General features: G+C 45.7%; 1 protein-coding gene across 1 annotated transcript; it reads left to right on the forward strand.

Annotated features, from left to right (window-relative positions):
* Nucleotides 1-1,094: 1,094 nt before the first annotated feature.
* Nucleotides 1,095-3,307, forward strand: LOC140425526 (forkhead box protein C1-B-like). Its single transcript, XM_072509921.1, has one exon. It carries the CDS (start codon nucleotides 1,364-1,366, stop codon nucleotides 2,756-2,758), a length of 1,395 nt encoding a protein of 464 aa, XP_072366022.1. The 5' UTR covers nucleotides 1,095-1,363; the 3' UTR covers nucleotides 2,759-3,307.
* The last annotated feature ends 7,528 nt before the right edge of the window (nucleotides 3,308-10,835 follow it).

Consider the following 10,835-nt stretch of genomic DNA (forward strand, 5'->3'; position numbering starts at 1 on the left):
TTGACACACAGCTCCAAATGGAGTCACACCTCGAGCAGTTTAGGAATGGATTTAATTAAGGGGACCACCGAGTCCATTTAACACCTCACCCAACAGCTGGGACGGGGGTCTTAAACTTTTCACATCTGTGAGGGGGGTCTGTTTTTTGGGAGGGGAGGAGGGTACCCAGAATGTTTTCATTCACGTTGTGGGACGGTGCCGACTTTTCGCTCCTTTTGATCATTATTCGCCTCATTGTGCAGTCAGTTGTTGAGACGGGTGGGCGAGGCGGACCCCTGCGGGGGGGGGGGGGGGGGGGGGGAGAGACCAGTCACTAGTTCAGCCTTGACACTCCCGGTGAGCGGGCAGGGTCCCACACTCCCAGCTCCCCCCACACTGAGGGTCACACAAACCATTTTCAACTGTCCCTCAGCTTTTCAAAGTGAAAGATTATCAACTGGAAATGGGAGCAGGGCGCACCTTCCAGATACTTTTTAATCATATAAAAAAAACAATATTTGAAAACAGAAGAATACTTTTTTTTAAAAATCAATTGTCTTCCTATTGAGGTGAAATCTCCATCCAGAGTATTATTTACGTCTAGAGCGATGCTTTGTTTTGTTGTTGCGGGTATGGGCATTTATTTTGTTTAGTCGTTTGGTTCATAACAGCCGCGCGCCAATCTTTAAAATCCGAGTTCAGCAGGAGGGTTAAAAACAGAAAAGGTTAAGAACAACAACATAAATGTAACAAAGTGGAGGAGGAGGAGGGGGTGGAGGGTGGGGGGGGGGGGGGGGCACAGATGTCCAGAAAGGAGGGCATTGCCTTTTTAAGTGGCCTGCTTTTGGGAGCAGACTGGGGGGCTGGTGTGAGAAGTGGGATGGAGCATTGAGACGGCACCTCTGCTCTGGGGTGTGTGTGTGTGTGTGTGTGGCCAGGAACAGCAGCAACTGGTCTTCCGTGTAGGGCGGCAAAGTCTTCAATTGGACGCTGTTGCCTCGGGGGAGGGGCTGGGGCCGAGCCCAGGGGGGAGGGGAGGGAAGGGGGGGGGGGGTGGAAACAGCGTAAAAGTCTTGTCAAGTGACGGATGGTCAAAATTCAGAAGGTTCCCCCCACCCCCCCTCTCCCTTCCCCTCCTCCTCCTCCCCCCCCCCGTACCCCCAATGCAGCCTGCGGGGAAGAAGAAGAAGAACAATTTGAAGAAGGGAGGGGGGGAGAGACGAGAAGGAAAAAAAAATCAGAAAGTTTGGAGCGAAGAGTTAAAGTTTTGTGTGCCGTTTGGACTAAGCCTGGATCTCTCTCTCTCTCTCTCGCTCTGCACTGTGTTGCTATTTGAGTTGGGAGGGAATTAAGAGCAGTGAGATTGGCAAGGCGGAAGGCAGCAATGCAAGCTCGTTACTCAGTCTCCAGCCCCAATTCTCTGGGTGTTGTGCCCTACATCAGTGACCAGAACTACTACCGGCCGGGCCCGGGCTACACCGGGATGCCAGCCCCGATGAGTATGTACGCTCACCCCGCACACGAGCAGTACGCCGCCGGTATGGCCAGGTCCTATGGGCACTACTCTCCACAGCCTCAGCCCAAAGACATGGTGAAGCCTCCGTACAGTTACATCGCCCTCATCACCATGGCCATCCAGAACGCCCCCGACAAGAAGATCACGTTGAACGGGATCTATCAGTTTATTATGGAGCGATTCCCCTTCTACCGGGAGAATAAGCAGGGCTGGCAGAACAGCATCCGCCACAACCTCTCCCTCAATGAGTGCTTCGTCAAGGTGCCCCGCGATGATAAGAAACCGGGAAAGGGCAGCTACTGGACCCTGGACCCCGATTCGTACAACATGTTCGAGAACGGCAGCTTCCTGAGGCGCAGGAGGCGCTTTAAGAAGAAGGACGCAGTGCGGGAGAAGGAAGAGAAGGAGAGACAGGGCAAGGAGCCGCAGCCCCGGCAGCCGGCCCAGGATTCGGACAAGACCTCCAGCTCGCACACCATGAGGCTTCAGGAGATCAAGACGGAGAACGGGGCGCCCTCCCCTCCGCTGGCAGCTTCCCCCAGCCTGGGGATGGTGCCCAAGATGGAGAGCCCGGACAGGAGCAGCGTGTCCAGCAGTAGCCCGTCCAACAGGTCCATGAGCCTGGACAGCCATGAGCAGCATTCCCAGGCCTTCAGCGTGGAGAACATGGTCAGCTCTCTGCGAGGGTCACCCCAAGGCTCCACTGAACTCAACCCCAGCCTGGTGGCTTCCTCCAGGACAGGTATAACGCCGGCTTTATCCCTGAGCTACACCCCCAGCCAGCCTTCCGTCTACAGCTCCTCCTGCAGCCACCCGGGCAGCGGCGGCGGCGGGGGCAGCGCGGGGACTTACCACTGCAACATGAGCCTGTACTCCGGGGAGAGAGGCGCTCACATGCCGGGCGCCGCGGAGGAGCCTCTCCCAGACTATAGCATCCCCGCCAGCAGCACCACCTCCAGCGCCTCTTCCCTGAGCCACGGCCTCAGCAACGGCCAGGATGGACCCGGGGCAGGACGCCTGGCGTCTTGGTACCTCAACCAGGCCGGCGATCTGAGCCACCTGGCTTGTAGCGCCTACCCCGGGCAGCAGCAGAACTTCCACGCGGTCCGGGAAATGTTTGAGTCGCAGAGAATGGGCCTCAGTAACTCCGGGGTCAGCTCGGCACATGTCAATGGGAATAGCAGCTGCCAACTCTCCTTTCCGCCGCCTCAGTCACTTTACCGCACCTCAGGTTCGTTTGTATATGACTGTAGCAAATACTGAGCCAGAAATCCCTTCTCCAAACCCACACACACACACACGTTTACAAACAAATGATTTGCTTTACAACAGACCGTGTTTATATATCTATTCCACATATGTATATAAGCAGAAAACAAACCCACTTTGAAATTTGGTTAAAAGGACAGTGTTACTCCAAATGAAACGTAAGTTGCTTTTATTTTGCAAAAAAAAAGTTGTTTAAAATATTACAAAGTTTGTCTCAAATCTATTAAAATACTGACTTGGGACTTGTCCTAAACTGTAAATGGCGGATAGTAATTTATTTTTAAGTTGTTGCCGGGTATTATATTTTAACATGGACCAAATCCCCCCGCCCCCCGGCCCCCGCGCGCCGAAAGTTGTCCCCGTGCTCGAATCCAAAGGCGCCCTCGAATCTTCTTGTTAAATATTCCTCTTGATGTTCCTTACACCTTCCGGTATTAAAAAAAAGGTAAACTGTATATCGCGATTTTCTTTACTCCTTCTTGTTGAACTTATTCTGAAGGCATTTGCATTGTTTGTTTATAAATAAATGACAATTCGATTCGAGTGCCGACCCCGTGTGTTGCGAACTGGACTCTTCACTTTGTTTTCACTTGTCTCGGGTTTGCAACTTCTGGCTCGATCGTTGCCAAAGAGAGGGATGCCCCTCAAGATTGCTGATGTACAAACGCATACCTAAATTACTACCTTAATTTTTTTTAAAGGATTTGATTTAGGTTCCTGTGGCGTCTCCAATCTCAAAATATGTTGCGCCTTTCCCTCTTTTTTTTCTCTCTCGCGCTTCTATCTGTTCCAGAAGCTAAAGAGTTGCCGAATGATTGCAGGGAACCTTCAGCCGCAGTTGACATTTCGGATCAAACTGCTCCTTATCGCCTCTGCTATCTAAAGACAACAAATAGTCAGTAATTGCAATCATTTTCTTATTAGATTACTGCCAAATTGGAGCAATCAGGCTGTGATTTGAGGACACGGGGAATCACCTGTGGATTGTCATAGAAAAGCTAACGCCAGCAAGCTCACAGGGTAATGTGTCTCCATCAATCCAGCCCCTCTTTAAATGCGATGGTCAAAGGCGATTCCTTCAGCCACCCTATTGTGCGGATGGAGGAGCTGACTGCTAGTTACTTCTTTACATTTCAAGTAGTAATTATGTGACCAATCTGCTAGTTATATTGAAGGAATGCACGTGCTGTGGAGGGACATGCATTCTCACAGTGTTTCTCTTAATTCGCTACTTGCCTCCAGTTTTATATAGGTACACTATTTAAAAGTAGTGTTTGAAAACTGGTATTAATTAGTAGACTCAGTGTGAGGTCTACCGCATGTTCCTTTACACGTTGGCTAAAATGAGGTGAACTCTGGGATTTATGAAAGTGTTTTGGACCGTAGGTCTTTTCAAATTTCTCTCTCTCTCAACTTTGTCAATTCTCTCTCGCTGTCTCTGTCAATTCTCGTTCTTTATGTCGATTCTCTCTCTCTTGTCAATTCTCTCTCTTTCCGGTAGCTGAGTTTTTATTGACGATGAGTTTTTCCAACACCAAAAAAAAAACGCCATCAAATTAATCATCTCGCTTTTGCTAACCTAAACGGGCGGGTTGAACGTTGAACTGTCTCCTCCGGCCCGTTATGCTCCCTCCTGAGATTTTAAAAAAAAACAGACATTTAGAAGGTTAGGAGAAATTAGATTGAACTAATGAAGCTCGGGGCAGTTTTGAAGGAGTTTAAAGTCAAAGGATTCTTCATTTCCATTTCGATCGCAGTGAAGTATGAAAGAAGGCCGCTGTCTACTTGCATTGATTGATAATGTTATTAAGATTGGCCTTTAAAATAGAAGTCCTTGAAGTGTAGCCAGGTAGGGCCTAGACAAAGGCGTCACTCTCTAAACCCTAGTTACGTGCACCTCAAAATTAGGCGGAAACCCAATCTGGATCTAATAAAGTTACTCTCCGGACCTGTAAAGACACACGAGTGCGGAATTGCGAACCCGCAGCCCAGTCTGTAGTTAAAATAAAAAATTAAAAGGTCAACTATTAAACAGAACGAGGCGCTGCCGTTTGGTATTAAAATATCTATCATTTTAAATTGGAACTTGGAAGCACTTATTACATTAGTGTCAGCTTTAAATCCTATTGCTGTATTATATTTGAGATTATTTATTTAACTCCTTGCAGCAAATAAAAGGAGACCATTACATTAACCAACAGGCCTCCCAAACAATACACAAGAGCATTGGCAGCGTTTAAGATTTATTGAGCGCATATTATGCCTTATTAGGGCTGGTTGAGTGTTGACTAGACATTTAAAGAGATCCTGGGAGACAATCCCCTGCTCCCGAAGAAGTTGCGCTATTACCCAAGTGTATTAAACAATATTGAAAGACCACAGCTACAGTTCACACTCGCACACAAAAGAACACCGCGATGCATGAAGCTTGAGCGACATTGGAGTTAATTTGGACTTTAAATTTTTTTTTTAAATGGGTTAACAAAAAAATTGGCTGCCTTTTACGTGGCAATTAATTTGGTTGAGGTCACCGGAACAGGGACTGTTGTAATGTGTCCACTTTGGCCGAATGGAGTTATATTGGACACGGGGCGTTCTGTGATTAACTATTTACACACCATTGCCGCAGTTTGTTTTGAATACGTCGAACGAACCGAGGAATTGGGCGCAAAGTTCAAACTCCTGCCATTTCGTAGACACGACCCCACTCTAGAACCCGTGTTATTTTAACCGCGAGCACTCCGCATCTAATTCGATTAGGACTCCGCTCGTTTAAATGTTGGCACACTTTAAAAATGGAATGCCCGAGGCACAACTGTGCAGACCAGAGCAGAGGTTTGCTGGGTGTGCAGAGAAATGCCTGTGCACCTATTGCCCACAATGAACCCCCGAGGGACTGGACTAAACTGATAGCACCGGTCCTGACTCTTATATATAAACAAAGCAATTATTCAGATTTTAGCAGCTCAATCCATGCTTTTCCAATTGGACATCTGTCTGTACTTAGGTAAATATCGCTGTAAATATCGTTCAGTTTAACTCAATGAGTTATGGTAAGAATATTTGTGTAGATTGGAGTGTAATTGACAGGCTACTGGATTAATAATTGATTTCACACGACACATTCTATACCAATTAGAACATGCCGTTTACAATCGTTTTTCAAAATGTGTCCGGACAAAGAAAGGGGTTGGTTGATAATATCTGGATAAAATCACAAGGGAGCTCAATCCAATTGTTTGTGCATTTGATCGCATAAGATGCATGGAAAACGTGGGCAATTAACTTTTAATCAGGGACAAGTATCGATATTCGGAATATCGAAACACCCAATTGTTTTTGTACATCAGAAATCACCAGTGTGCTTATGAGCGTGTAGCCGATGACAATATCGAGTGTGTTCGAATGGAAGGGGAGTGTGCAGACAGTGCCTGTAAATGATAGTATCATTGTCCCATTGTCCGTCTCAGTGTATTCATGACGTTGGCGATTTCTGCCTCAGGGTACGAATTCATACCAAGCAAATAGCAACAAAATATATTTTATTACCAATAACAGGTGAGCGTCGAATAGTTGGGAAATGTAACAATCAAGCTTCATAGTTACTGAACTAATGGCACATCTTGGACTTCCATGAAGATGATGGGTTGGAACTGGGAACATTGGGGTATATGTGAAACAAGGATGCGTTGTAAAGTGTCCAGGGTTGTGGCGATATAAACCATATGATTAATCCTATTATTCGTTACATGACAGGACTGGAGCTGCTGAATGTTGTTTAGCAGGATATCACATTTAATTTGCCGAGTTGTAAAGACTTGTATAATACTGTGATAATTACCTGTTCAAACTATACGATAATTGATATGAGGTTAAGATTAGTTACAGGAAATTGGGCCTAAATGAATACAAATTGGAAGAATTAAAACAGATACGAATGTTTCCAAAATGGACACGCAGGAAAAAATAGGAATTGTGGAAATGTAATTCTAATACAATGTGGGAAAATCGCCACCTATTTCTGCATATTTCCAAATAGCTCCCAATGTGGTTCTTTTTCGCTCTTATCACATATTATGCTCAGTCTAGTTATATTGCAATCCGCATGTAATGACCCAACTTGTTCCAAATAACTAGATCTCATTATGTATGTGTCTGTACAATGATTGCACACGCATTTATACGAATTCACTTGTGTATATCCACTTACAAGTTATTTAACCATATAATGGAGGTGTGTATAGATAACCCGGCAGGTAGTTAAAATCAGGAGGTGGTGGACCTCAATGCCAGCTGTGATACATGATAAATATTTCACCAAGTAAAACTGACAAGATAACTCTTCAGTATTAAAGTAGAGCCAATATGCCAAGTCTCAGAAATTGAAGTATTGTGCTCCATCCCTGCGCATTAATGACCTCATTCAATATCGCGGGGTCAAATATAGAATTACATGAACTATCTGTGCTTTTAATATAAATATGGAAATAGATACAATTCCCTATAGGTTGCACAAATGGCACAAGTACTTCAAATGCAACACCTATCCTTGTTTTAATCTTTGCGATTTGACTTTTCCGAATGCTAGAGACTCTCCATCCGCCCAAACGTTAAGCGAATGTTGGGCTGGGGGGGGGGGGGGAATTTCCCCGGTGAAACGGCATTGCGGAATCTGCTTCTCTTCTGGCTGGGCTATTTCGTCTTCTTTAATCTTTCAGACACCCAGATGAGAAATCTTCCTCTCTTGAGCTACCGAGATGCAAGAGTTCCCCGCTCCCTTAATCCTGGCGGGATTTTAAAAAAAATATTTACAAACAAATACTACGTGTTTTGGCAGCCCTGAAAGCTGGTTAGAAAAGTTTCGAAGCAGCGGAGGCAGTTCTCCTCTTTAAAGAAAAGGGGACGAGGTGCTGACTGGGATTTCGATTCTTCCTCTGTATTCACACTTCCTGAACTTAATAGGATGTTTGATGCAGGCAGCACATATAATGAGTAGGTGTGTACCTCTCTAGGACGGAAACTGACCACACTTACAGAACGAAATAATAGTAAACGGGTAACATCAAATATGAAAAACATAAGAAAAAGATAAATAAATGATACATTACAAAGCAAAGTACCAGCACCAGTACAAATGTTAGATTTGTTTCTACATTGTGACAGCATCAGGCTGAATTTTTAAAAAGCTAATGTGACACTTAGTACAGCAGACAAATGCACGGATACAGGCATATTTAATGTTGCCATGCTGAAATGAAATTTCAGTTTAAAGAAGGTAGAAACATATAAGATTTCAGTTTAAAGAAGATACAGACATTCTTGCCCGGCGGAGATGCGGGTTTTAATGTAGATTTTGTCCTTTCCCATTCACTCCATACCTTTACCGCATGGAACCATTCTATTTGTACCTAAGGGACATTTCCATGTGTGCACACTTGCACTGATGCATTCTTGCGTGTTCACGTTTAAGAATTTCGGTTTCCAACTTTGAATTATAAAACTATTAATTCTCTCTCTCTTCCCCCCCCCCACCCCCCCCCCCTCCTCCCCCTCCGGCCCAATAAACAAACGTCGCGCGTTAGGAAGAAAAAAAGATTGATTGCACAACATGCAACTAAGTCAGACGAGTGCAGGAAGAAATACAATTCAATCAGCGCGCCGAATCATTTTTCATTAGGGCGGGAAAGCACGAGAGCAAAATGCAGGCAGAGGTCAGTGGAAGGGATGTCAGTTTAACAATGCCAAAAATTGAGATTAACAAGGGGTTTTGGCGAGCCACTTCAAATCTAAAGAAACCCTCTCAATTTTACATGAGCAACTTTCTGTTCCTTGGTTTAAAAGTTTTGAAATGTTTTTTGCAATCCTTTTGCTGGCTGGTTATTTAAAATGCGGTGGAATTAAAACGATAAGTGCCGAGAATAAATCATTTGCAAGCTAATTTTGCACACTCAAACTCATTGAAATACTGCCCCCCCCCCCCCCGACAATGTTATATCAGTTTGCCAGATCTTTAAACATATATTCCTAATATTTCGAATATATTTTTAAAAAATAATTTCTTTGGAGAAATGGAATTTCCAGGCGCCTCTATCTTAGTTCTGGTGTCCGTTCCTTCAGTAAATAAGGAGCAGACTGATCTTTGTCACCCTCAAGGGCTCAGCGCTGTAAACCTGCACAGTTTTTTTGGGGAGGGGTCTCTGCTGCTTTTGGAGCCCGCCCTGTACCCCACACTGCCCTGCACTGGACTCGTTTGCAGCCGTCTGATTTCAGACCATTGGGGTGAAATTGGAGGGTGGGTGGGGGTGAAATTGGAGGGTGGGTGGGGGTGAAATTGGAGGGTGGGTGGGGGCAACCCCCCCCCCCCTTCGATTTTTACTGGGATCCCAAAGCCCCCGTTTGGCCCCCGATTGCTTTGACTTTCAGTCCCGTCGTTAAGCCAAAAAGCGTCAGGATAAACCCGGCGCTCAAAAGCTTTCAGGTCAGTGCTGATTATAGGGTTGGGTGGCCGACTATTTTTTTTCCCCTAACCAAACACAGCTTGATTCGACATGGGTGGGCGGACGGAGCAATTTTCGCAAACACTTTCAGAGAAGTGGTGGGGGAGGCACACAGTGAGAGAAAACAAAACAAGGGTGTTGAGGGGGGTAAGAGGAGTGAGTGGGGGGAGGAGTGTTACCTGTAGCCTCAAACAGAGCGTCTGCCCCTGAAGACTTTAGACAGGGCCACCGAAATAGGGACTGGAGTCTCGAAAGCGGCAGGGAAAGGACAAGCAAATTGCAACACAAAAGTTCAGGACATTTGAGGCAAGGGGAAAGTTTAATCCAGCCCCCCCCCCCCACCCCCCACCCCCACCCCGAGACCCAGCAGCGAAAATCTGGACAGAGTGACTCATGCCAACATGTTTTCCTCACTGTTTGAGTGTGTGTCTTTGGGGGGAACAATAGAACCTTAAAATCTTGATTCCATTTAACACCGTGAAGTGGGAACGTCCATAAAGTACACGCGCCGTTTAACATCGGTTTTATGTAACCACAGAACTTTCGTGGCGTTATTACGGGACCAAGTTACAGGTTATAAAAAAAAGTATGTGTTAAAAAACAAGAGTTTCTCAAGCTTGTAGGCTCACACTGTCAAAAACGGAAGCTGTATGACACTCCACAATGCGAGTTCCCCCTGCTCTAAAGTTATTTCAATAAAGACTGAGAGTAGACTTGCAAAGGGAAGTTGTCACTTTATTAACCCCCATGTATCTCCCGGTCAATATAATTTCAGTATTTTCACAGTTAATCCAGCATTCGGCTCATTGAGCAATCTGGGCACAATACTGCACTTGAGGTTTTTACTTCATTGTCCAGTGACTGGGGGGGGGGGGGGGGGGGAATGCTTACGAAGTGAAAACAATGCGAATTCATAATTCGCCAGAGATACCAATCACCAAGGTGTCGGCGAACTTCTCTCCCGCTCGCTGCCTTTCTGGTGACATTAGCAAAGCCAAACAGGATTCCCGGAGCCCTCAAAACAATGTTCTTGACTTAAACCAAGATTTTGAAGGGATGCGTTTTTTCCCCTCTTAATATGACAAAGTGAATAATTCTTCTGAGTGCGGGTTTCCCCAAAGGCTGGAACACAGAGGCTATAGCTGTACTCCTGTCCAGATTACATTTATGAGGTTTCATTCCCCACCCCCACCCACCCAGTCTTTGGACTGGCATACCCCAGGCTTTGTCATCTTACTCACTTCCCCACCGAGTCACAGATACAAGTGAAACATTTGATTCACCCCGTCCGCGGTAGAAAGTCTAATTTTAAGTCTAGTTGAGCTCCCAAGGTTGCTTTGAAAGGTTACCGAGTATTTTAGTGAGAATACTCTTCTGCCCAACTCTCGTGCGTGTAGTCGAACACTGCGAAATGTCACCATTAAAGTTAGAAAGAGTAATTCGGGATCGTTGCAGAGAAAAAAACCAGCCAAATCTAGTGATTCCATTTTGCTATTTCCCATTGTGACACTCGATGACATGAAGGTGAATGTGAAGGTAGAGGGGGACAACATATCCAGCTACCGACTGGGCAA

Source organism: Scyliorhinus torazame, chromosome 6 (genome assembly GCF_047496885.1).
Source record: "Scyliorhinus torazame isolate Kashiwa2021f chromosome 6, sScyTor2.1, whole genome shotgun sequence".
NCBI classification, from domain to species: Eukaryota; Metazoa; Chordata; class Chondrichthyes; order Carcharhiniformes; family Scyliorhinidae; genus Scyliorhinus; species Scyliorhinus torazame.